The sequence below is a fragment of the Mangifera indica genome, chromosome 6, assembly GCF_011075055.1.
Source record: "Mangifera indica cultivar Alphonso chromosome 6, CATAS_Mindica_2.1, whole genome shotgun sequence".
Lineage (NCBI taxonomy): Eukaryota > Viridiplantae > Streptophyta > Magnoliopsida > Sapindales > Anacardiaceae > Mangifera > Mangifera indica.
This window is the reverse complement of record NC_058142.1, coordinates 1,778,546-1,803,018: the sequence shown is the minus strand read 5'-3', so window position 1 is coordinate 1,803,018 and position 24,473 is coordinate 1,778,546. Positions and strand designations below refer to the sequence as shown.

At 34.1% G+C, this 24,473-nt stretch overlaps 4 protein-coding genes across 6 annotated transcripts; all 4 read left to right on the top strand.

Moving 5' to 3' along the window:
• Window positions 1–966: 966 nt before the first annotated feature.
• On the top strand, window positions 967–3,371 carry LOC123218866 (protein NRT1/ PTR FAMILY 4.5-like). Its single transcript, XM_044640521.1, has 6 exons — window positions 967–996; window positions 1,052–1,148; window positions 1,300–1,517; window positions 1,685–2,128; window positions 2,266–2,390; window positions 2,481–3,371. Exons 1-6 carry the CDS (start codon window positions 967–969, stop codon window positions 3,337–3,339), a joined length of 1,773 nt encoding a protein of 590 aa, XP_044496456.1. The 3' UTR covers window positions 3,340–3,371.
• Window positions 3,372–3,498: 127 nt separating this feature from the next.
• On the top strand, window positions 3,499–4,942 carry LOC123217980 (oil body-associated protein 2A-like). Its single transcript, XM_044639097.1, has 4 exons — window positions 3,499–4,012; window positions 4,097–4,179; window positions 4,267–4,381; window positions 4,472–4,942. Exons 1-4 carry the CDS (start codon window positions 3,730–3,732, stop codon window positions 4,726–4,728), a joined length of 738 nt encoding a protein of 245 aa, XP_044495032.1. The 5' UTR covers window positions 3,499–3,729; the 3' UTR covers window positions 4,729–4,942.
• A 203-nt stretch (window positions 4,943–5,145) lies between these two features.
• LOC123217981 (cyclic phosphodiesterase-like) lies at window positions 5,146–7,044 on the top strand. Of its 2 annotated transcripts, XM_044639099.1 has the most exons (4): window positions 5,146–5,358; window positions 5,396–5,727; window positions 5,817–5,871; window positions 6,691–7,044. In XM_044639099.1, the coding sequence occupies exons 2-4, from the start codon at window positions 5,413–5,415 to the stop codon at window positions 6,894–6,896; spliced, it is 576 nt and encodes a 191-aa protein (XP_044495034.1). In that variant the 5' UTR covers window positions 5,146–5,358; window positions 5,396–5,412; the 3' UTR covers window positions 6,897–7,044. The 2 variants fall into 2 exon arrangements, with proteins under 2 accessions (XP_044495034.1, XP_044495033.1); XM_044639098.1 differs by having other exon boundaries at window positions 5,146–5,727.
• A 2,356-nt stretch (window positions 7,045–9,400) lies between these two features.
• LOC123219309 (integrin-linked protein kinase 1) lies at window positions 9,401–15,507 on the top strand. Of its 2 annotated transcripts, XM_044641191.1 has the most exons (12): window positions 9,403–10,113; window positions 10,194–10,268; window positions 10,366–10,461; window positions 10,829–10,914; window positions 10,988–11,108; window positions 11,517–11,596; window positions 12,314–12,376; window positions 12,479–12,585; window positions 12,781–12,866; window positions 13,315–13,436; window positions 14,475–14,586; window positions 15,221–15,507. In XM_044641191.1, the coding sequence occupies exons 1-12, from the start codon at window positions 9,793–9,795 to the stop codon at window positions 15,323–15,325; spliced, it is 1,374 nt and encodes a 457-aa protein (XP_044497126.1). In that variant the 5' UTR covers window positions 9,403–9,792; the 3' UTR covers window positions 15,326–15,507. The 2 variants fall into 2 exon arrangements, with proteins under 2 accessions (XP_044497127.1, XP_044497126.1); XM_044641192.1 differs by lacking the exon at window positions 12,314–12,376 and having other exon boundaries at window positions 9,401–10,113.
• Window positions 15,508–24,473: the final 8,966 nt, after the last annotated feature.

Here is a 24,473-nt window from a genome sequence, read left to right as displayed (position 1 = left end):
CAATACTGTTATAATTTTCGTATAAGAATGTTATTGATTTTGTAAACAATACTAAGATATTGAATAAAAGAAACAAAATACACAAGTTTTATTTTATTCGGATTTCGTAAATAAAATCCTACATCTAACGTAGATATATTCCTTTAGTCAATCCACTATATTAAAGTTCAAATATAACCAAAATACAATAGAATATCTAAGACTACAAGATTAATGCAATATTAACCTAACCCAAGAATACACTTAACAAAAACAGTCAAAATATTCTCACAGGATGACTAAACTTGACTGACCGAACTTAGCCAACGACAACCCAAGGACCACCATGGAAGTTAATAGCACCAGACTCAAGAGAAAAATCAAGAGAAATTCTTCTTAGGTTTTCCATTGACTCTCTACAAAAAGAGAAGAAAAGCAAAGGCTTTATAGCTAGGTTAAAAAACTCTAGCAATGACCATATTGCCCCTGCTTGACTCACATAATTCCTAAACAACCACAAGCACTCAAAGGACTTTTGCACCCCTTTTGACTGTTTTAAGACACATTCAACAAGTACAAATTTTTTCTGCTTGTAATTTAGCTTCTTTGAAATAGCTATATTCAAATGACAGATTTTCATAGAAGCACTTCGTAAAAGAATTTCAGTTACCCCTTGTAGATATCACCCAAATGGCACAAAATCTGTCTGTATCCTGTTGACCAGTCATTAGTTGACAGTTCCATGAGAATCTCTTTCTCAAAGTCGGCAAGATTCACCTAGATGAAGCCACCTTCATGACCCACAGATGAAGCCACCTTCATGCAAAGGGCATTGTAATTTTTAAATCCTGAGAAGTGGTCATGCATAATATGTTTTCATATTTAGTATTTGAACCATTATATATACAGTGCTTTGCCTCAGCTTGAAACAACGTGAACATATTGTTACACTTCTGCACAGGCACCTGAGGAAACTAGCCAGGAGCTATGGTACCTTCTGATTCTCAATTTATGTTTGTCTCTGTCTTCAATTTTCCAAATTTATTCCAAAAGAATTTCTTATTCCTTGCAGGAGACACCTGAGCATATTGAAGGAAAAGTGGACTGGAAAGGAAGACAAGCTGTTAAGTCTAACCATGGGGGAAAAAAGACTTCTTTGCTCATACTAGGTGCATAACTCTACCCAATATTCTAAAGATATTAATGCATAGTTCTGTCCAAGAATTATTGCATAAATCAGGTCTTCTTCTATAGAATATGTTCTGTATTCCATCAACAATTTTTTTTATTTTCTAATTTTGGGTTGCGTTCGGATTGCAGCTTCGTTTGGTTTCGAACAAATGGCAACTTTTGCACTGGCTGTGAACTTTGTGACATATTTCAATGGGATTTTGCATATGGAACTAGCTGATGCAGCTAACCAAGTGACAAACTTTATGGGCTCTAGTTACATCCTCTCCATTCTGGTGGCTTTCCTTGCAGACACTTACATCGGAAGATATAAAGCTGTGCTAATTTCAGGAAGTGTTGAGTTTCTGGTAAGCGTATAAATAACTGTAAAAATTCAATCCTCAAAATGACTAACACTTAGATAGAACATTTTGACACCATTAAAAAGATGTTCACGGGATTTCGTTTTCCTTTCTGAAGCCGAGGACTTCATTGGCAAATCAACTTTTTTTTCTTCCGTATGTTGTTTATGTAGGGACTGGCATTACTAACAATACAGGCGCATTACCCCAATCTTAGGCCACCTCCTTGCAATGTCTTCGATCCAACGTCTCATTGCGAGAAAATTGAAGGTGGTAAAGCTGCACTTCTCTTTGTTGCAATCTACTTGATAGCTGCTGGGACAGCAGGAATCAAAGCTGCACTGCCCTCTCACGGTGCTGATCAATTTGATGAGAAAGACCCACAAGAGGCTAGGAATATGTCCAGCTTCTTCAATGGCCTCTTGCTAGCCCTATGCCTTGGTGGTGCAGTTAGTTCAACTCTCATTGTGTGGATCCAAGACAACAAAGGATGGGATGGGGGATTTGGTCTCTGTACTATAGCTATATTACTGTCTGTGATCATTTTTGGAGCTGGATTGCCATTATACCGAATCCAAATTGCTCAAGGGACTAGTGCCATCATCGAAATTGTGCAGGTTTGAATTCATAATCATGTCATAGACTACACAGAATTCAGATTTGATTGTGTATAAAAAGAGCTTCCAGCCGTATATCAGTTTTATGGACGCATGCTTGTTTAAGAATGATTTATTTGTTCTTTTATTGAATTCAGGTATATGTTGCAGCCTTCCGTAATAGGAATCTTCAACTTCCTGAAGATCCTATAGAGCTTTATGAGCTTAAGGACAAAGAAGCTGCCGTAGAAACAGAATTTCTACCTCATAGAGATATTTTCAGGTCAATTTTCTTGGTTAAAAAGTGTTGATAATGTCTCACCTAAAACAGAATAATACAAGTGTAATTTTCTTCTGCTGCATAAATGTTCAGGTGCCTGGACAGAGCAGCAATCCAGACAGAACCTGAAGGAAATACAGAAGCTCCAAATCCATGGAAACTTTGCAGGGTAACACAAGTAGAAAATGCAAAAATCCTACTAAGTATGGTTCCAATATTTTGTTGCACCATTATTATGACGCTCTGTCTAGCTCAACTTCAAACTTTCTCCATCCAACAAGGCTCCACAATGGACACAAGCATCACTAAATCTTTCAACATGCCACCAGCTTCACTGCTCATCATCCCAGTTGTATTCTTGATCATTATAATACCTGTATATGATCGGATAGTTGTGCCCTTTGCAAGGAAAATCACAGGCCACCCAACAGGCATAACACGTTTGCAACGAGTAGGCGTTGGCCTTGTTCTTTCCTGTGTGTCCATGGCCATGGCCGCAATAATAGAAGTGAAGCGCAAAAGCGTGGCACAAGACCACGATATGCTTGATGCCATCCCTGTGCTGCAGCCATTGCCTATAAGCGTATTTTGGCTATCAATTCAGTACTTCATATTTGGAATTGCTGACATGTTCACATACGTAGGACTCCTAGAGTTTTTCTATTCAGAGGCACCCACTGCACTTAAATCAATCTCTACGTGCTTTCTTTGGACTTCCATGGCACTTGGCTACTACTTCAGCACCATTTTGATTAACATAGTGAATGGTGCAACCAAGGATATTACTAGAAGTGGAGGGTGGCTAGCGGGCAACAACCTTAACAGGAACCATTTGAACCTCTTCTACTGGCTGCTCTCCATATTGAGCTTCATAAATTTCTTGGTTTACCTGTTTGTTGCTAGAAGATACAAGTACAGACCCCAAATCAGCAGTCCCCACTTGGAACAATGAGAGACGAAGTGCTGCAGTTTAATCCATTGTGTTTGTTTCTTTCATATAAATTTGTTCATGGTTCAGAAAGTGTAATATTACTCTGCAATTTATGTAACTGTTTCTCATAATTAAGTAATTTGGTTGTTAAAAAATAATGTAAACTTTTTCTATCACTTGAAGAAGCCACTCTTTGTTCCTACAAAAATGGCGAACATCTCCAAGTGTACTCCATTTGTCCACTGACCTCGCAATCCTCGACCACCTCAATCCCCCTGCATGTCCACGTGCTCTCTCTTTAAGCCACCACGTTTCTTGTCTCTCTCTATAAACAACTTCAGCACGCCACCCGCTCAACAGAACTAACCCATCAAAACGCAAATTCGCAAACACTTAAGCTGTGCGGTTTCAATGGCTTCCAGTGACAAATCTCCGGAACCAACACCTCCCTACGGAGATAAACAGCCACCGGGTGCGCCGATGACGGTACATCAGCACTTGCTTGACAAAGGCGCTCAGATGATGCAGTCTTTGAAGCCCATAAAGCAGATGAACCAACATGTGTGCACCTTTGCTATGTATAGCCACGATTTATCTCGCCAGATTGAGACTCACCACTATGTCACCAGACTCAGCCAGGACTTCCTCCAGTGCGCCGTTTATGACGGCGATGATTCCACCGGCCGACTCATTGGTAACTAAATTTTACAAAATAATTCCTTTTTTACGTATAGTTCTTGAATGTCAGCTGTGCTAGAGATTTTTGCATTTTGTACAGGAGTGGAATACATAGTTTCACATAAGATCTTTGAAGGTTTGCCAAAAGAAGAGCAGAAGCTTTGGCACTCTCATGCTTACGAGGTTTTCATCATATTACATATAAAAACTTGTATTTCCTTGAATTTCAATGTAAACAGTGACTAATTATGGAATTATCGAATGATATAGATCAAATCAGGCCTCTGGGTTAATCCTCGAGTCCCAGAAATGATAATGAAACCAGAGCTGGAAAATCTGACCAAAACTTATGGCAAGTTTTGGTGCACATGGCAGGTGGATAGAGGTAATTAATCAAATCAATATTACACATCTAAATGCATGCGTTTTTTCACACTTGAGGTATGAAGTTAACCGCAAAAATGTAAAAATGAAGGCGATGGGCTGCCACTGGGAGCGCCAGCGCTGATGATGTCTCCGCAAGGAGTGAAGATGGGGACGGTGAAGCCAGAGCTGGTGCAGATAAGGGACGGCAAATACAACATATCAACCGAAGCAATAAAGACTACAAGGGTGGATATTGAAGAGCCAGAGCGGACCAACCCGCAGGCTGACTACTGGAAGCTGCATGGCAAGGGGTTTGCCATCGATATTGAGAAAACTCAGATGAAAACGACGGCTCCCTACCCATAAGTATGAACACGATGGTGTGCTTTATGAATGTCGCTAATAAATAAATTATATCATGTAGATCAATGTGTTCAAATGGACTCCCTTTTGCTTCATTTGTGTTCTTGAATCTTTCTTGTTAATTTATCGTTTCAGAACCAGTAATATTTTGTAAACATAGACTACAAATGGCAAATTTATGATTTAATCCTTTTAAATTATATTATTTCTTTGTTGATGTTTAATATTCTATTTTTATTCAAATTTGATCCCTAAGTTATGTGAGGGGATCCTAATTCAATTGAAATTTTATTGTGATTGACATCACCAAATCATGTAATCTCTCACTAGATCTTCCAGTTGACGGTCAAGATCATGTCCACACGTTAAACACAGTACATTTCTCTAACACTGGATTAAATTTCCTCAGACGTCTTCAACAAATTCCAGATGCCTCTTCCATGTGCCATCGTCCTCACGGTCCCCCTTGCCATTTTTAAAAGCCAAGAAAAAGCTTACGCCTCCTCAGCAACTCCATCAAAATTCGTTTTTTAATTTTCTTTTTGAATTATTTAAACGGAATAAAAATGGGTTCATTTCAATTAGTCTGTTTTTACAGTCTCATGAATGTTCAGAGATCTGTTCTTCATTAGATTCCTAGCATTCCTTGGCGTCGTCGGCTTCTCTCTTCTTGTTTTCTTGATAACCATGGATGTTCCCGCAACTACAGTCACAACAGACGGTGCTCAAAAGAATGATTATTCGGTGTGGGCAGTTCCACCGGAAGATGTGATACCGAGAATCAAGAAGTTGATGGAGGGTCTACGATCAGAGTTCGGCGGGCCCCAGTTCGAGCCGCATATGACTGTCGTTGGGTTGGTCAGTTTGACGCAGGTTGATGCGTTGGCCAAGTTCAAAGCTGCGTGTGATGGGCTCAAGGCTTATAATTGTAGTGTGGATAGTGTGGCTACTGGGACTTTCTTTTACCAGTGTGTTTATTTGCTGATTCATCCAACAACTGAGGTGAATTAGGCTTTCATTCGTTTCTGGGTGGCATTTGTTCTTACCTTAATTGAGTAATCTATAATCTATAAATGGGATTTTGTTTTCAGGTGGTGGAAGCTAGTGCAAAGTCCTGTAGCATTTTTGGGTTCAAATCGGCAACACGTAAGTTGTTTACACTTTTGCATCTGTTTAAAGCCTTTTCTTTTGCCCATTTGATGAAAGAAACGTCTAAATTGTCATTCTACACAAAACTTTGTACAAATGCTAAAAGAAGGGAAAAAAAAAATGTATTGTGGAAGTTGAGGATTTGTTTGGGAAAGTAGACAAGTCGTCTGGTTAAGAAATAGTGCAAAAATGCTGGGGACAGCCTTTGTACGAGCCGGTAACATTAATGGCTAGTTGTAAAAATTTCTAACATATATGAAAGACATATAATTTGTTAACCAAAATGATGTTGTGAATAAGCTAAACATGTTATTTCTGATGGCATTGAGTGATTGTGCTCCCTGTAACAGAGTAATTTCTCTGAAAAGGACCTTTTTATCTGTAGTTATGATTCCTGATCTTGCTCACAGTAGGTATCTATATAAATTAAGAATCTGAAATGGGGCTGCCTAGCTGAATCCTCTTCTTCTTCTTCTTCTACTTGTATAAGTTGTTTACCACAAGGTTTTTGTAGTTCATGATTGAGGGAGAGATGATGCATAAATGTTGAAGTTTTAAGGTTACTAGTTAACCTCTTTGCTCTTGCCCATCAGCTCATGACTCATGTACCTTAAAGATGAACTCTTTTATTGCTTGACGTGGCATATATAAAATGTTAACTGCCTCTTGGGTTCATGGTACTTGCTGATATCATTTAACTGCATTTTTTGCTTCTTTTGGTTACCTTTCAATTTTAAATTTGTGAGACTCTAATACATGGTTCTTCTGTGATGAGTAATTGTGGTTTAACAATGAAGCCTTGCATAATCTTTGCAGCTTATATGCCACATATAAGCCTGCTTTATGGGGACCTGACAGATGAAGAGAAGAAAAAGGCTCAAGAAAGAGCTTACTCTCTTGATGAGAGCATTGGGCAACTAAGCTTCCCGGTTACTCGCCTTCAGCTGTGGAAAACACCCACTTCGGATAACACTCTCACATCTTGGGAGAAGATTGCTGAGTACAATCTCAGCCCCAATTAACTTTTCTTTTAATCCTTTATTGAATAATTTGCAGCAAGATCCACCGTACGATAATCTACTTCAACTTGTTGCGTACAGTTTATAAATAGAACACTCCATGGTGTCTGCTGCCTTTATTATATGCAGCTTATGTTTAGTTTTCTGGTTATTTCTTGTCTAATGCATGCATATATATCCTTAAAATAAGTGTCACCAGCTTATAATCTGTAATTTTGATAATGTAGAATGATCCCACAAAATGCATACGATATAAGTTAATTGGTTGGAGCAAGATAAAGAAACTCTAATTCTCGTAAGCACGAAAGAAGAATAACCAAATTTTTAGTAAAGATGTGAACATGGGCGTTTCTATGTCTGTTCATATGCATAATTTGTGGATTTAACATTCAGGTTTTTGGCTTGGCCATCAACAAATCCGTTGACTGTTGGTATACTCATGGTCAAAACACAATATATGTTCAGACTGACAAAAATAGAATTACAATAAAACTTGTGGTAACCTTAGAAGCGATATGGTTCAAAGAGTTGATGTCATATCAAAGAATCATATACCATAGGAGAACTAAGCACAGTGCTGTGAGGTGCCATGAAGTTAGAGAGTTGGTTTCTTCGTTTTGTTGATGAAGGTATAAATCAACAATAATATGGTTGATATGTTGACAAAGGTGTTATCATCAGATAAGTTCAAACATTGTTTGAAGTTAAGTTATTGTTTGCTAAATAGTAAAGAGTTTGAGCTTCATGTAGAAGTGTATGTTTTTCAATGTTAAACGGACCTTCTATTGAGACAAATTTTTGCAAGGTGAAGACTGTTAAATGATATGACTTATTCAAAAGTTTAATTTTAATATATCTTCAATATGTTTTGAATTTATGTCTTCTTACTTGACTATCTTATTTTTATCACTCAAATTATTTGACACAATATCCAGTACCTTCTTGACCTACCATTTAGTGGTCTTCAACTTGTCGTGTAAATGCAGCTAACGATACATATATCAATCTATAAGTTTCACTAGCTAATAATGACTTTATGTGGTGTTGAAATATCTAGGAAACTTTGTGCAGTCAAATGTAGGGATGACAACAGAGAGGGGTGGAGAGGGGATCTCAATCCTCGTTATGGGGATGCAAATGAATCTCCGTCTCCTCCCCGATGAAAAATCTCCTCCTTATCTCTTTCCCGTATCCGCAAGAAAAAATTCTCTCTTTGTACTTACAAGGAAAAATCTTTTCTTTATACTCTTTAAACACAATATAAATATATTAAATAACAAAATTAAATAAAATTAAAACCAACTCATTATTTCAAATATCACAAATATAATATATTAATCACTTTAATATGTATAACAAAAACTTAAATAAATTTAAAAAATATAATTAATCTAAAATTATAAAGATATGTTAATATTTTAGGAAAATATATTAATATAAAAAAACAGAGATGAAAACGGAAAGGGAAAGAGGTGAGAAGGGAAGGGAACATATGTATCATCGTCCACAACCCATCCCTCATTATAAAGATTTTTTTATCCATGTCTCCGTCCTCTTTCTTATTTTTATCAAAAATCTTCTCTTTATTGAGTTTGAAAGGACCAAAATCCTTAAAGTTCGGTCGAAATTACCATTTTTAATCAAATGCAAGACAAAAATGAAGAAAATTGGTACGTTGAATTACAGCCCTGGTATCATTGAAGGTGATAATTTTCCCACCAATGACAAAATATACAAGGTCAAGGTCTCACCTAAGTTCATTGGACTTGTATATTAAAAGCAATATAACAGAGAGTAGAGGCTGCAATGCTGATAAGAACAGACGGAGGAATAGATGTGGACAGGGACAGGTGCATCTAGATGCAATGATTTGAGGGGTTTGACCTTGCCTGGCCATTGGCAGTTGGTTTACACATTGGAGAAATTGCAGCTTGGGATGGACATCTTCTTCTGGAGGATCAGGGCCACGCGTTCTCAATAATAATCAATAGTCAACGCCTGTTCATTTCCCAGAAAGGTGCACAATGGCTGGCTGGAGCCTCATCATTGTAAAGACTAGTCAAAGTTCAAAATCTTATCCACTTTTTTATCTCATGAACGTAGAAAAGTAATCTTCTGTGCAGATTCTTGAACAGTGAATTACATCTACCCAATCTTTAACTTCGCTACAAAGTCAAGAAAATTTGAGCTGCCATCAAATAAGGATAAAATTATCAGTAGTCAGATGATTGAGTTTTCAAATGACATAATGGATCAAATAAGAACTAATAATATAAACATATTATTTATCATATAATTACTCAAAATAAGAATAAATTCACCTTAATTTTATATTAAACAATAAAATTATATATATTTATTTTTATATATAAATATATATATTTATATGTATTATTATATAATTAAATAGTTTTAAATTAAGATAAATACAAAATTATTTATCAAAGTGAGTACCCATGTCTCTTTTCAATTATTCAACCAATCAAAATGTTAAATTCTCAGAAGTTAAGGGTTAACCGGCTAGAAACGACCCCTTGATCGTTAACAACTACCAATCACGAGATTAACTCATTAAACGACGCCGTATCTGTCGCCGTAATGCTCATTAGTGTACGTTCAGATCCCGTGCGTCGTAAGCACTGTCGTGTAGGTTAGTCAACAACTTCTTACATTGCACAGGATACGCGCACGCCGTAATGAAAAATATTCTCTTAACGCATCTTACCCTCTTCTTACGTCGTCAACCTTACCCACCTTTATATATATCATTACTCTGAAACTTCAAAACGCATACTATAGACGTTACTAAAATTGCTGAACATAATTCTCTCTTTCAACTCGATCTTGATTAGAGTTTAGGGTTTTTAGAAATAATATTTGCTTAATTTTGTTCGACTTAATGGAGACGAAGGCGCCAGTGAGGAAGCTGCTAAAGCAATCGTCGTTAGCTCCGGATCGGCAGCGGAAGGAGGCGGAGCTGGTAGACAGCGAAGAAGACAGCGAGGACATCAAGCCGGAGGTGAGGTTGATGTACCTGACCAATGAGCGTGACTTGGAAGGCATTAACGAGCTCTTGGATTCGGGCATCGATGTAAATTTTCGTGATATCGATGACCGTACAGCTCTCCATGTGGCGGCTTGCCAGGGGTTCACGGAGGTTGTGGAATTGTTGCTCCAACGTGGCGCTGACGTGGACCCCAAAGATCGTTGGGGAAGCACGGTGAGTGAAAAATCATAATGAAACTTTACTGCGGTACAGCTCCGGTAACGTTACCGATTCACCTAATGTTGGTTAAACAGCCCCTTGCAGATGCTATATATTATAAAAATCATGATGTGATTAAACTCTTGGAGAAACATGGAGCAAAACCTCTGGTATGTTTTCATTCAAGGTTGATTTAATAATTTAAATTCGTTATGACCATAGTTTTTATACTCTGTTTTAGTATTATCTTTTAATTAATGTGTGTAGATGGCTCCAATGCATGTCAAACACGCCCGTGAAGTTCCGGAGTATGAAATTGATGCACTTGAACTTGATTTTACCAACAGCGTCGATATTACTAAGGTAAAATATGTTCCCCTTTATATAGGCTTTTTGGAACTTATTATTTGCTTGCTTCTGATGCTAAGCCGTTATAGGAGATATTATTTCTTTCAAAACTGTTTTGCTATGAATCATGGGTTGCTAAATAATGCTATCAAATTTTAGGGAAACTTTTTTTAATTGATAAAGTAATTCCTGTGAAAAAGGAAAATGTGGTAGTAAATCTAGAAGGCTTGCTAAAAATTATTGTAAGATAGCTTATTCTCTGGCTAACTTCTGGAATGCTACAATCCTGGCATTTTTATTCATGAAATTGTAAGAGCTTTAAATTACATAAGAATATGCAGCTAGGAGTGTGTAAGAAGTGTTATTGTGAAATATGTTGCAGGGGACCTTCCGTATAGCATCATGGCGTGGTATTCAAGTTGCTGTAAAAAAGCTTGCAGAGGATGTGATTAGTGATGAAGATAAAGTGTAGGTTATACATAAAGAAAGTTTCTTTTTTGATTTATAACTCCATTTTCTCAAAACAGTTGATTTGTCACAGGAGAGCGTTCAGGGATGAGCTTGCATTGCTTCAAAAGATTCGACATCCAAATGTGGTCCAATTTCTGGGTGCTGTAACACAAAGTAGTCCAATGATGATTGTGACAGAATATTTACCTAAGGTCTTTCCTGAACTTTCCATTCATTAGCATGTGGTAAAGCTATCACTGAATCTATGAAATAATTGCCTTTTCCTTTTCTGAATATTTTATGTGTCTTCACGTTAACTTTTTCATTATTGGGCTTTCCTGCTTCTTTACAAATTTTAGTGATTGTTCATGTTGAAAGCGATATTTTCAAGTCATCTGTTCTGCTTGAAAACTTAAGAATGTAACATTTCACATGCCTGAGAAACAATGACCAATTTATTTCTGTAGAATTTCTGTGCTGCATCTTTACTTCTTTTGCCACTGGATTTAACCCCATTGTATAAAAAGGAAAATTACAATTAAAGTACTTAATAAAAAGTTTGTCTCACTGCTTATCTTGAAGCTTCTTTGTTTTCAAATCTTTCTTTTTTCATGTTGCAGGGAGATCTCCGTGCATTCCTGAAAAGGAAAGGAGCACTGAAACAGTCGACAGCTGTGAGATTTGCCCTTGATATTGCAAGGTTGTTACTTTATTTTTGCAGTTAACTTTACTCTTGACTTTTGGACATGCCTTCTACTTACAATTTTGTATAAAGACTAAGGTTATGCATTACCAAAAGCAAGGTCTAATAGTTTCTTAGAATGAACTATGGAAACACACTTTTTTTGTCAATTGAAAGAGATACTAGTATACAAAATTCTTGTTCCTCCTGTCAAGCAAATTTTAAGGATTTTTTTCTTATTGATCTAGCTTTAAGAGTTGGGCTTCAAATACTTCACTTTTCTGAAGGTAGTAGATCAGGCCTTGCAAATCTATTTAGACAGAAAAAGAATGCTCTCCAATGTCTTATGTATGAATCAAGCTTATATATGATAGATATAGTCTAACTTGCCAAAATGTTTCATTTTTCAATGGTGAACAGATTTGCTAACTTCATGATTTTGGAAAAATTTTAGAACTTCATAATCTCATCTTTGCTTCATCATTTGAAGGCGGAAAGAAGTTGTAGTACATAAGTTTAAACCCATCTTATAAAATCTTAGATGGTGCTGAAAGGAATGTGGCAAAGCATCACTTTAAGATACATATGCAGAAAAGAACTATGGCTTGAAATTATGTATTCTTTTATTTAATATCACTAGTTTCTGTGTAATTGCTTAAGTTCTGGAGTTATGTGCAAAATTATTTCTTTCTTTGGAGCATAGCTGAAACATCGTTATATATATCCAATTTTCAGGGGAATGAATTATTTGCATGAGAATAAACCAGAACCAATTATTCACCGTGATCTTGAGCCTTCGTGAGTTCTTTTTCAACATGTTAATGTCCTCCTAGGTAAAATGTTTGTCTGCCTCAGTTTTCTGATGTTAGCTCCTTTCTTTGGTTACTGGGAAGCTGCCAGAAATATACTGCGGGATGATTCTGGACATCTGAAAGTTGCAGACTTTGGAGTTAGCAAGTTGCTCACAGTCAAAGAAGATAGACCTCTAACTTGTGAAGATGCTTCATGTTAGTGCTGATTCTTTTCATGATCTTTCTGTGCTCATTTCATTTGAAATTAATTGCTAAAGTGTCATTTCTTCCTTGTACCATTATATGCAGTTACTTTCTCTTCATTCAGTAAAGTTGATATCTGTAGTTTTTAGTTTAGTTAAAATTGTAGGTTGTAGATTGTAATTGAAATGTATTATTTGTCATCAACAGGTCGTTATGTGGCTCCAGAGGTTTTCAGAAATGAAGAGTATGATACCAAAGTAGATGTATTCTCATTTGCTCTAATTTTACAGGAGGTAAAATTTTATTTTCTTTACCTGGGACAATACAGAAGGGGTTGATTCTTTGTTTGATAGATATCATTTTACTTTATATGCAGATTAATGTCTGTGGAATTAAGGCTAACATCATCTTTCAATTGTTTTAAGTTCTAATAATGTTTCCCCAACAAATTGAATTGATCAATTAATTTCACTCAATATTTCTTTCTTTCCATTCTACATTATATGTGTACAGTACTGAGCTAGAAGTTAAAAAAGGTTTACTGGTTGTGAGGAAACTTTTAGCCACTTAAAGGTTCCTTTACCTATCATCAATTTTTAATTTATTTATAGTTTTCTTTTGGATGAAGATAGAAGCATCTGTTTTAAGGTTCTGAGCCTTAAGGCTTATCATTTTGCTCATTATGATTCCATTTAGAATGACAGGCTTAATAATTCATGTTTTTGTTATGCTGTACATCAGATGATTGAAGGTTACCCACCGTTTTGTATGAAGCAAGATGATGAAGTACCTAAAGCATATGTTGCTAGAGAGCGTCCACCTTTTAAGGCTCCTGCAAAGCGTTATGCACATGGACTTAAAGAGTAAGTTTTACATATTTGTTAGATGCACATTCTAAGTATTACTTGATACTTTTATGATAGATAGCAAGACTATGTTCTAGCTTATTGTTTTAGCTCTTCATAGGGAGCATCTTTTCTGTTTTTTTGGTTTTTATAGATCTGATTTCTGTTATTTATATTATGTGTCATAAAAAAGATTCTGAATCAAAACATATTCAATGCTGGTTGAGAACTTTTTTTCTGGATGATAGTTTAACAATCCAAAAACCTTATTTCTTAGTTTAGATGAATACTTTGACCCAACTAGTTAGAGTGGTGAAGAGTCAGACACAATTAGCAAAAAATCTGTTTCCTCTCTTATTCTGCATTATTTGAAAGAAGTTCGGGCAAAATGTAGAAGTAGACTTCACTTACAAGGGTTTATCTTCAATGAGAGATTCAGCTGAAATTAATAGCCTAGATCTTCTCAAGTAAAAAAAAAAGTTATTTTTAGATCCACAAGGACTTTGAAAACCATTTCAAATGGAAGAAGGAACAGAACATAAAGCAAGGACATAATTTGTATTTCCTATCTTCTGCTGGAAATCGTGGACTCATAAACCTATATATGTGAAACCACTTTCTACCTTTTTTCTAATTCATGAATGCTTTCTTTTTTTTTTTTTTGGGTAAGACATGAATGCATTTGTAGCTCTAAATTGCATTATAAATGTAAATTTATAATTCAGGATGTATGAGTTATATAGAGTTCAATATCTAACTTATCCTAAAGATAAACATGTTCCAGACAATGCTTGGACGCCCTAGCTTTTTGACAAATATGGTGATGTCAGCTGTACAAAAATCTTTGTCCTGTCTATTTACTTAGCTATTTAATTTTTCTTGATTGCAAATTCTTTGAGGTTTCTTCTGAGAGGTTCTTTCATATACAACAAATGATTTGTGGACTATCAGTTAAAGTCAGTTTCTCTCAGAAACCTAAACTGAACTACTGGGTTCTATCAAGGTTTAAACTGTTTTAAGGATAAATTAGACCTTTAATCATGCTTCTGCTTGCAGGTTGATTGAGGAATGCTGGAATGAGAAGCCAGCTAAGCGACCAACATTCAGACAAATAATAACAAGACTGAAGTCCATTAATAACAGTATTGGTCATAAGAGGCGTTGGAAGGTCTCTCTCTCATTCTCACTCACCCTCTTTCCCTTTGTGTGTGCGAGAGTGGGTATTCTAATCAGTCTTGATAGCATACTTTACCATTAATATGAACCACTTTTTCTTGAATCCTTAACCATTGGAGAAAGCAAGCATTACTAAAATCCAGTATTTTCAAGATGCGAGAATATATTATAATGATGATCAACATCTATATGTATACACACACACTTGTGTGTGTGTCAATGAATATTTCTCTGGTCAAGGTGTCCTAATATAAGTTTATTAGGACCGTGCATATACACCATTGCATTTGGGCTGTTAAATCTCTTTCTAGTCCAATGCAATGAATTCACGCTGAATATGTCAGGACGTCCTAACTAGAAAATGGCTATATATGAATAATACTGCCAACTTAACGTACAACTATTGTTATGGGCTGTTAAGAGTGTTCTGATTGTCTCATTGGATGGTCAATGCCTCTTTTACCTTTTACTATTATAATTAATTATTTCAACAGCTCATTTGGTGTTCTGATGGACTCTTTAAATAAATTGTTTTTCTAATTAGCCTTATCTCATAGGATTGTACTACTAGGTTATTGTTATTGTATTACTAAGAAAATTTTATTGTTTAATTGTCACAAATACAGGTCGGAACAATGAAATGCTTTTATAATTTGGAAGCTTTTTTGAAGAAAGATCATTCTGGTCCTAGCAGCCGAAGTAATTCATCTCGTTCAACAAGGAGCATATGAAGAATTGGGATTGATATTCAATTAGTTTGTGAGTTTGTCAAATTTTTTTTCACCTTTTCCAATTGGGTGGCACAAAAATTGTTTTACCAGGGTGGTGGTATACCTTTTGTTCCATATGTAGCCAATGAAAATTCTATACAAAATTTTTAGCTTCCCCTTCGATTTTTGTGGGGTTTGGATCATATATCCGCAATGTATTACTTTAAAAATTATAGAAATTTAAGCAATACTATGTGCATAGACAAATGAGTATTAAGATAATGTGTTATTATATGATTAGATATTATTTCATCTATAATTCAAAATCAGCAAATCATATAATAATATATCATCTTGATTCCCAATTTGACACTCATTTCTCGGTGCACATAGTTTCATTGTGAAATGTATAGGTCTGTACATTATTTGCATAATTCCCCATCTTAAATTTCATCTCTGTTTTGGAAATCCATGTATGTACGACTTGTTCCCTTTTTGCTTGTAATGTGAAAGCTTGTAATGCACTTATCATTAGTCGGCAAAACAGGTTGTTTGAATCAAAATAGTCAACGACTTAAATTTGTGGCTTTGTGCTGTGATTTCCTGTAATCTTATCACTCAATCCTGTAGTTATGTTTTACACTGCTTAACACCATTGAAGTAGAACTTTAGATGCATAATTTCTGGAATATGAGCTGCCTACTCCTGTTGTTTTTTCTTCAAAAGAAATTCAGATTTTGCTATTGCCTCATGAAATTGTTTCCATTCTTTGCTTGGTCTAAGCTTTCGGTTATTATTTGAAGCACTGAATGTACACTAGTAGTAAGGCCCAGGTGGCATAAATAAAATGCTGTGCTGTGAATTAATGAAGTCAGTTTATGAATAAAGGTAGGGGTGGATTTGATGCTCAGATCAATGTTCAGTTTGGCTGGAACTTTATTTTTTTTTCAGTGATTTTTCTTCTCCTTTTATGATAATTCGAACGGAGTCAAATTCAATTTTAAACTACCTGTTTTGAATTTGAACCAAACTTAAACTAGTACATGTTCAGATTGGACTAAGTTGGAATTCACCTGGTTAAAAAGGCACTGTCTTGCAGAATTCCCTGATGACATTTTGGGCCTGCTTGATTTTCAACTATTACTCAGATATATGATAGAATCCAGAATCCGTATGATGTGAAATGAGTTTGGTCGAGTGTCTTTTTCTTGGGAAGTGACAAATCATTTCGAAACCACCAGCTTCTTGTCATCTAAATTGAATTATCAGGCAGATTTATTGGACCACAAAAATAATTGCATTTTTGCAGCAGTATGTTAATATCAATTTCCAAATTGAATGCAGTCATGTGACAGACCATTATGCTTAGCGAATATATGTTCAATTTTCTTTTGTCTTTCTCATTGAAGATGGTGACGATTCCACCATTTGGGTTACTTTGAATTTGGGTGTACCAAAATTTGTCATTTAACCTTGAAATTCATATGGGTTTGTTCGGTTTTGCCATTCTTTCTCGACAACAACTCCACCATCCATTTTCTTGCAATTTACCCTTTCTCTAAAGAGGAGGTGAAGTCTCTTTTTTCAAAAAAAAAAAAAATTTCCCCACCATTTGGCATGTAAAAAAGACTCCATCATTGGGAATATTTCCACAAAAAAATAAAAATAATTTTACACTTTTGAGAACTTCTCTTCTCTTTTCTAATTTCTGTTTTTTTTCTTTTTCTTTTTTCTAGTTCCAATAATAACATAACTTCGGTGTTAATTGGACCCATTAAGAAATAAAAAGGATACTATTTAGAGGGTGAGTTTAAAGCAAAAATGAACCGTGAAGAAAGCAATTACATGAAACTAGAAACTGAAAAAATATAATAATTTCACATGCTACTGCAAATTGTGAAAGACGTATCGATGATGTGTGCCCTTGATTGAGACAAGTTGTGTATGGAGATAGGAATATATATTATTGATTAAACACAATCTAAATTCAAATTAACAATAATTGCAAATTGCAAAGAGTATCACCTTCTTTCTCAAATAAATAATTTTTTAAGGGGCAAAAAAAAAGGATGAAGAAAAATTATAATATCTGTGAGCAATAGAAAAAGAAGCCCTTGAATCAGAAGGTCTAATTTGATAGAATTAAAAAAAAAAATTAAGTTTAATGATGCCCTTTGTATTATAATAAAACTGTATTTACTCAGTTTTGAATATCTAATAAAAATAACATTTAATTATGTATAACATCATCCGGATATAGATAACATTGCTCTTGCTCTTTGTATGCAACTATGGATTGACCATGAATTAGGTAAATTAGGGATAAATTTTATTGTGGTATAACACGTTTGGGTCATTTGAACCTTGAATGTTTGCAAATGACCTTTTATCCTTCACCACTTAGGCTAATCCCTAGGGTCACATTATTGCTTTATACAAATAGGGAAATTAAATCCTAGATAGATATTGAAAAAGAGTAATGTTATGTACATCTAGTTTTGAATATCTAATTAGATATTCAGATGATGTGTCATAATGTGATTGAGTATTATTTTATTTTTAATTCAAAATCGCATAATTATATATTATTTGAATACCCAACTAAATACTCAAATATGAGTGTAGATAGCTTTATTGTTTATTCAAATATAAAAATCCATTTTCTTTTATATGTGTCTTTAATGGACAAGATATAAACTTAAATCTAAAAGATGTGTATTAGATGACCAGTAACGTCACCTAATTTAGCAAGGACCTTAATAATAATAACAATGGGAGGGGAAAGCAAGTAAGAAAAAAGTTTAAACGTATGATTAAACAAAAGAGTGAAAGAGCAAACCCTATATTACTAGATAGAGAAAGCACCAAACATTATAAAATCCTCTCCTCCATGCATAAATCGAGGAGGGTTTTTTCAGTTGCTCTTATTAGACTTTGTGGAAAGTAATTTGCCCAATTTGAGGACTTGGAAACGTGCAAGGCAGTCTACTACTTTGTTATTTTTAATTTTTGCAGTTTAGTTCCATGTGAGATATTTGGCAATAAATATTTTCCACGTGATTTAATTGGGACACATGCAATCTCCTCCATGACAATAAAGGAAAGAGACAATGAACTAGAAAGTGTATAGCAATCTTGACGGCTTTTTCTCATCCACAAGCTCTGTGATCATGTCTAAATTGATGACCAATTAGGAAATATGGATTATGCATACTGAAATGTTGGAGCCGGCTATGGGATTAATTCAGTAATTTTGTCACACATACACAAAACTAAAATGGAATTCCTAAGTTAGAGTTGCTTAATATAATTAGAGAAATGTACATATGTATGCATGTAACAAACCATTCGAATGTGTTGACTATTCAATAGGATAAGTAGATAATGTTTCATCATGCGATTTGATGTTAATTTATTCTTAATTTAAAATTACTCAATTATATAATGACACATCATCTGGATATAGGTATTAACATAAAATCTTATTTATATTGTGAACTATGAGAAAAATTGTTCATCCCTACAAGATAAACACCAAGATGGAAATGACATTGGGATTGGTAATCAATTGTGACAAGATGGCTTGCTAGACATTGAAATCTTCTCTTTATTCATATTTGAGTAATAGTATATATACAAACAAATTGTATAAACTTATTCATATAATTTAGTGTGGTAGTATCTGATTAGATGATTTTGAAGTAAAAGAAAAACTAAATAATCACATTACTCAATCACAAGTTGTCACTTTAGTTTGTATAATTGGTTTATACTTATAGTTTAATTCTTCATATTTTGGGTGAACGGTGATTCTAAAAACAAATTAAATCATATACACAGAGTGACAAAGAAATCAATTATTAATTAGGTTATGTTGTGTAGGTGGGGGAGTTGAATTAGGAAGGAAAACTAAGGAAGAAAGCATGAGGCGGCAACCATAGTCGTTGTCACAAAAGTAGAACTTAACAAAGGTAAACATGTGAATCCACATGAATATATATGAGCAAGAAGATGGTGTAAAGGAAACCATTTTTGCACATTCCAAATGAGCTTAAATAATATTGGAGAAAGGCCATGCATATGAATCTCTCAAAAAGATTTCATGCAACCATTTTTCTAGATTATGTATAACTTTTCGATGCATGAAAATATGGTAGTGAGGAGGCTACTCTTTAAACACAACCTTACGTAAGCTTCTTCAAATGAATATGAATCAATTAGAAATAAAAAAAAAACTTTTATAGATGCTCATAGCTTGCCTATCCAATATTCAACAAGTGGTGTATTTGTGCTTACTGACGGACTTAGAAATAAAATTTAAGAGGGTCAAAGTTAAATAAAAATAAAATATAGAAGAGTCAATGAAGAAATAATAAAATTTTAAGGATTATATCAGAAATTTTTTAAAATCAAGAAAAATTACCTGAAAAATTATAGGAAGTCAAATAAAAATTTAAGGATTATATCTAAAAATTATTTAAATCAAGGGGGGGTAAACTAAACCATTTTGATCTGTGGCCGCCCCTATTTGTCATTAACTTTCAACTTAAGTTTTCTTTTAGATATAATTTTTTTGTTGCTTTATTAAAATACCAAATACATTAATTATGTATCATCTCGCAAAGAGGTCAGCTGACCCTCTTGGACCTCACATTGGTCCACCCCTATTTGTGCTTAACTTTCAATTTAAGCTTTTTTTGTTTTTAATTTTTTGTTATTTTATCAAAGCACCAAGTATGTCAATTATGTGTCATATCATAAGAAGCACACAATATGGTTGCTTAGATTATTAATCATATATGTATGTATGTATGTATGTATGTATGTATGTATATGAACTCTATGACTGAAGATTTGAAGTAAAAAATGTTGGTTTTCCATATATGAGAGGGAGATCTCAATTACAAGATAACCATTTTTTTATTAATTAAATATTGTGGGTGATGAGTCAATTAATTTATTAAATAAGGTAAATTCTCCCTTAATACTAAGCTAATTTTATAGACAAAGTATATAACCGTTGCTATAATATCTCATTAAACAGTGTTAATTATCATTAATGGCCAGCATCGATGTAAAAATCACTCCTTATCAGATGACAAAAGAATCTTAACTATAACAGTTAAAGGCTATGGTAGGGCTTATAATTAAAGGAAAAGAAAAGGGAATTCCAATAATGGATAGGAGTTCATTATGTACCCCTCATATATAGCAGGCTCTGCTGAGTAATTAGCTAATTAATTAAAGAGTTTAATATTAACAATCTTGATTAGTTAAAAAATGTTATTCAACTAGAAGTGTAATTATAGAATGAGTCTAGGATGATCAGCCGTGGTGAGGCTTTCGAGAGTATCATAGACTTTAAGGGGGTATTTGATTTGAATAGTATTTTATTATCAAAATTGAAAGACTACGTTGAAGATAAATTATTCAAAAAATTATTGAGTATAATTAATTACTATGTTTGATAAAATTTAAATAGGCCAAAAGACTTATTCCCACCCAAAGATTAGTCTTTTCCTAAATTTCCACCTATTAACTTAAAAAAATCTAAATACTCATCAATATATTAATTTTTATAGTTATTATTAGAGGTAAAATCGTTATTTAACAAAAATATTTAATCAACTTATGGTTTAATGAGATGTAATCATATAAGTGCCTGCCAATTAATCCAATTTGTGGTTTGACCATCACTTGCACACCAGTGGGCACAATTAATAGTTTTGATGAAATTGCAACATCCTTTTATCACCTTAAGAAAGATTTTTCAACTAGTACTGTTATGTGCACCTAGTTTTTTAGTGTTCAATTAAATATTTATATGATGTGTTATCATGTGATTAAATATTATTTTATCGTTCTTTTAAAAACATTTAATCATATGATAATATATTATTTGAGTTTTCAATTAAATACTTAAAATTAGGTGCACATGATTTTATTGTTTTTCAATTGTGTTTGTAAGAAAAACAACTAAAAAACTTGATTTTTTTATATATATTCCACTCTTTTGCCATGATCCAAAGAAACACGATCTTTACATATTGTGGAACATATTCTAATTCTATAGGCTTAGAAATAATAATTAATTCACATCGATCCTTGCATAAAATTGACAAATCAATAAGGTATCAACAATGGAACCCACTTGTGCAATTCTAGTGTTGAGTTGTTGGCCACATTTCCTCATTTGAACACTACTTTAGAACAATGGAATTCAACTCCTCTGTCTTGTTTTGTTTCAAGTCTACATCCCTACACCAATGTCCACGTCCTTGATGGAATTGGTTTAACCCTTACCTTCTATCTGAGTTGTTACAATTGATTTTAAAGTGGGTTTATGTCTTAAAGCAGACAATATTTAATTGTAGTTTATTAGGAGGGAGAGGGTTTCAGATGGAAAGAAAGCACTGGAGGGAGAGCCATCATCGAAAGAGAGAGATTGTTGTTCATCAGAAAATTGTAGAAGAAATTTGAAAACCTAAAAGGGGAAATGTCACTTTTCAAAACTTAATCTTGAAGAAAAATTGTTAATTTTTTAAATTAAGAAAAAAAACGAGATATAATTTTATTTATTTTAATATTACTAGTAAAATAACAATTTTACCTTAAATTCTAATAGATAACTTTTGGATTTGTGAAAATGGACTAAACTTTGGTTGGTATTTAAGTTTTTTAATTCTTGTGATTGTACCAAACCTTGGGTGGGAATAAGTCTTGGCCTTTAAATAATATTGCTCTTATGTCATTTTAAGATAAAATGACATAGAAGCCCAAGTGAGTTGGGAATGAGCTGTGAAGGTTGAAAAGCATTAAATACATTAGGTCATGCATTGAAGAGTGAGCATCACATATTTTGAAAATAGGATAGTGTTATGTACATAAATTTTATATATAATTTTATATATAAATAATAATAAATTATTATGTAATTAGATAATTAAAAATTAAAATAAAATAATATTTAATTATATAATAATATATAATTATTTATATACAAATATTATGTACATAATTTTATTATCGAAAATAAAATGTTAGTCAAGTGGACCCCTTTTCACAGAGAGAAAGAATAAAATTTGTTTCTGATGGGACTTACTCCCAGTATACTTTTACTTTCTTAATACATCACCCACCCGTCACTCCTAATTTAAGTTTATAATTAATGGTGTTTAAATATCACCTCTACAAAAACGTCAAAATAAATGACTGCCCTTTCCTTTTTTTCCCTAAACATGTCAATCCTTCAGCTTCGGATTTTCAATTGGTCTTCACAATTTCGTGAAACACAAGTAAACAACATTGCTAACTTATGTAATGATCGTTATTCCAAGTCTTTATAGGTCTTGCCAACCCAATTAGGAAACTTATAGTTCACCCAAGTAATTTTTATAGTCTAGTTCAATTCCAATGGTCAAAGAAAGATTTAGGGAGAGAGGTGATACGCAATCACTTTGAAACCTAAGTATAAGGTCGCACTTTAGTATTCACACGAAAACAGGAACAATTGGAGGTTGAAACAAGCACCAACAGTATTTAGAACACCTTTTTTTCCGAATTCTGATGGATTCTGAGGGCATGAAACGCTACTCCATGGTTCCATGATGTTCCAAGAACGACCATGGTTTTTGTGTCCAAATTCGCACCATCCACCCTTCATGCGTACTCCTTCCTTATGTGCCTTTTATCATTCAGTCCTCACGCATTAAGGTAAATGACATCACTGACGATCCCTGAAAACTACGGTCAAAACCCCTCGAATCTGCGCTTTTCCATGAAACTTCCCACATATTAAACCCTACCCTCAATCTTACTCTTCATTCTAATGCTTTCCTAATATTTTATACCGTGTGACGTTGTTTAAATTGGGTTGAATGTGGTCCTCTTAGTTGATTTGGGGAGATTTTGTTGTTGGGAATCATAAAGAGACTTGACCTAAGAAAGCAAAGATAACTACGTACCAAAGCTTTTCTCTATTTTGGGAGAAAGAGCGTTTAGACATGAAGCTATGAGTAGAAGATGTAGAGAAGAGTTTTGAGAAAGTTGAAACGTGTAACCGCAGATACAGAAAGAAAATATGAAAAGCATCCATCCATATACCTGTCCTCATCATATTTCTCACAACATCATGCATTTAGATCGAAATTTCCAGGAAGATAGATCATCAATGGTGTCATCATTGTATGCACAGAAGAAATTTGTTAACATTGCATATGCCTGCTTTCTAAACAAATTAATTATAACTGCCAAATCATATTTTCAAAGTTTTATATATTCTCAGTACATTTTTGTTCTTGATATATATTGAAAATCAGCATACTATTTGGTCCAGTCTGATGAGCGACCATGGCCATCCACATATGCTTTTCTGAGATTCATTGGTAGCTCTAGATGAGATTGAATACTCAAAATGAGTAGAAGAGGAGCATAACCAAAGTATAAAAAGATAGCAGGAAAAAAGAAGAAAGTCACGAGACAAGTGGGGAATTGGCTTTTAGTCACAGTTTGGATACAAACATGGATAAACCATCCAGAAGCAATATAAGCAGTTGGATGTTCAAATAATAAAAAATGAGGAAAGAAATGGGTGATGCTCATGGCCAAATGCTTCTTCAACAACTAGAGGTGGAGGGGAAGATGTCACATGGAGTCGCCTCCACTTTTGTCATAATGCTAGTCCTAGTAAAACTATTATACTTTGAATAAGTTGAGAAGTACCACCACAAAAAATTTTGAGATAAAAAAGATAGATGGCCCCATGGGGTCTCTAGTTCTGATAAATGGGATACCTATCTATCATATAACATTTTTATATATGCTCTATATTAAGAAACTTTCGTATAAAATATATATCATCAAAGCCTTTTGGCAACAATGGGGAATTAGAACAGTTATGAGTCTATTTACTCAAAAACTCAAATTAATTATAATGGAAAATTAAATGGTAGCTGATGTTGTTTCAATGGAGAATAAAGATGAGAGCAATTGGTCATAAAGTTTTGAGCCCATTAACGTCTCATTCATGAATCCATTAGCAATCGTTTTCACCCGTCCCTTTCTTTTAACTCTCTTTCTCTTTCTCTTTCTCTATCTCTCTCTTCTCTGATGATGCCATTGCCCTCCATCATTGACATGAAGGAAAAATAAAATGGATGGTTTGATGGAG

What these genes read in the sequence shown, in the direction of transcription:
- LOC123219309 (XM_044641191.1), top strand. Translation starts at nt 9,793, where the DNA reads ATGGAGACGAAGGCGCCAGTGAGGAAGCTGCTAAAGCAATCGTCGTTA. An exon ending in ACAGCGTCGATATTACTAAG is followed by an intron (nt 10,462 to 10,828) that starts GTAAAATATGTT and finishes AATATGTTGCAG; the next exon opens with GGGACCTTCCGTATAGCATC. An exon ending in CACCGTGATCTTGAGCCTTC is followed by an intron (nt 12,377 to 12,478) that starts GTGAGTTCTTTT and finishes GGAAGCTGCCAG; the next exon opens with AAATATACTGCGGGATGATT.
- LOC123217981 (XM_044639098.1), top strand. Translation starts at nt 5,332, where the DNA reads ATGTTCAGAGATCTGTTCTTCATTAGATTCCTAGCATTCCTTGGCGTC. An exon ending in TGATTCATCCAACAACTGAG is followed by an intron (nt 5,728 to 5,816) that starts GTGAATTAGGCT and finishes TTTTGTTTTCAG; the next exon opens with GTGGTGGAAGCTAGTGCAAA. An exon ending in TGGGTTCAAATCGGCAACAC is followed by an intron (nt 5,872 to 6,690) that starts GTAAGTTGTTTA and finishes TAATCTTTGCAG; the next exon opens with CTTATATGCCACATATAAGC.
- LOC123217980 (XM_044639097.1), top strand. Translation starts at nt 3,730, where the DNA reads ATGGCTTCCAGTGACAAATCTCCGGAACCAACACCTCCCTACGGAGAT. An exon ending in GGCACTCTCATGCTTACGAG is followed by an intron (nt 4,180 to 4,266) that starts GTTTTCATCATA and finishes CGAATGATATAG; the next exon opens with ATCAAATCAGGCCTCTGGGT. An exon ending in CACATGGCAGGTGGATAGAG is followed by an intron (nt 4,382 to 4,471) that starts GTAATTAATCAA and finishes GTAAAAATGAAG; the next exon opens with GCGATGGGCTGCCACTGGGA.
- LOC123218866 (XM_044640521.1), top strand. Translation starts at nt 967, where the DNA reads ATGGTACCTTCTGATTCTCAATTTATGTTT. An exon ending in CAGGAAGTGTTGAGTTTCTG is followed by an intron (nt 1,518 to 1,684) that starts GTAAGCGTATAA and finishes TTGTTTATGTAG; the next exon opens with GGACTGGCATTACTAACAAT. An exon ending in CCATCATCGAAATTGTGCAG is followed by an intron (nt 2,129 to 2,265) that starts GTTTGAATTCAT and finishes TATTGAATTCAG; the next exon opens with GTATATGTTGCAGCCTTCCG.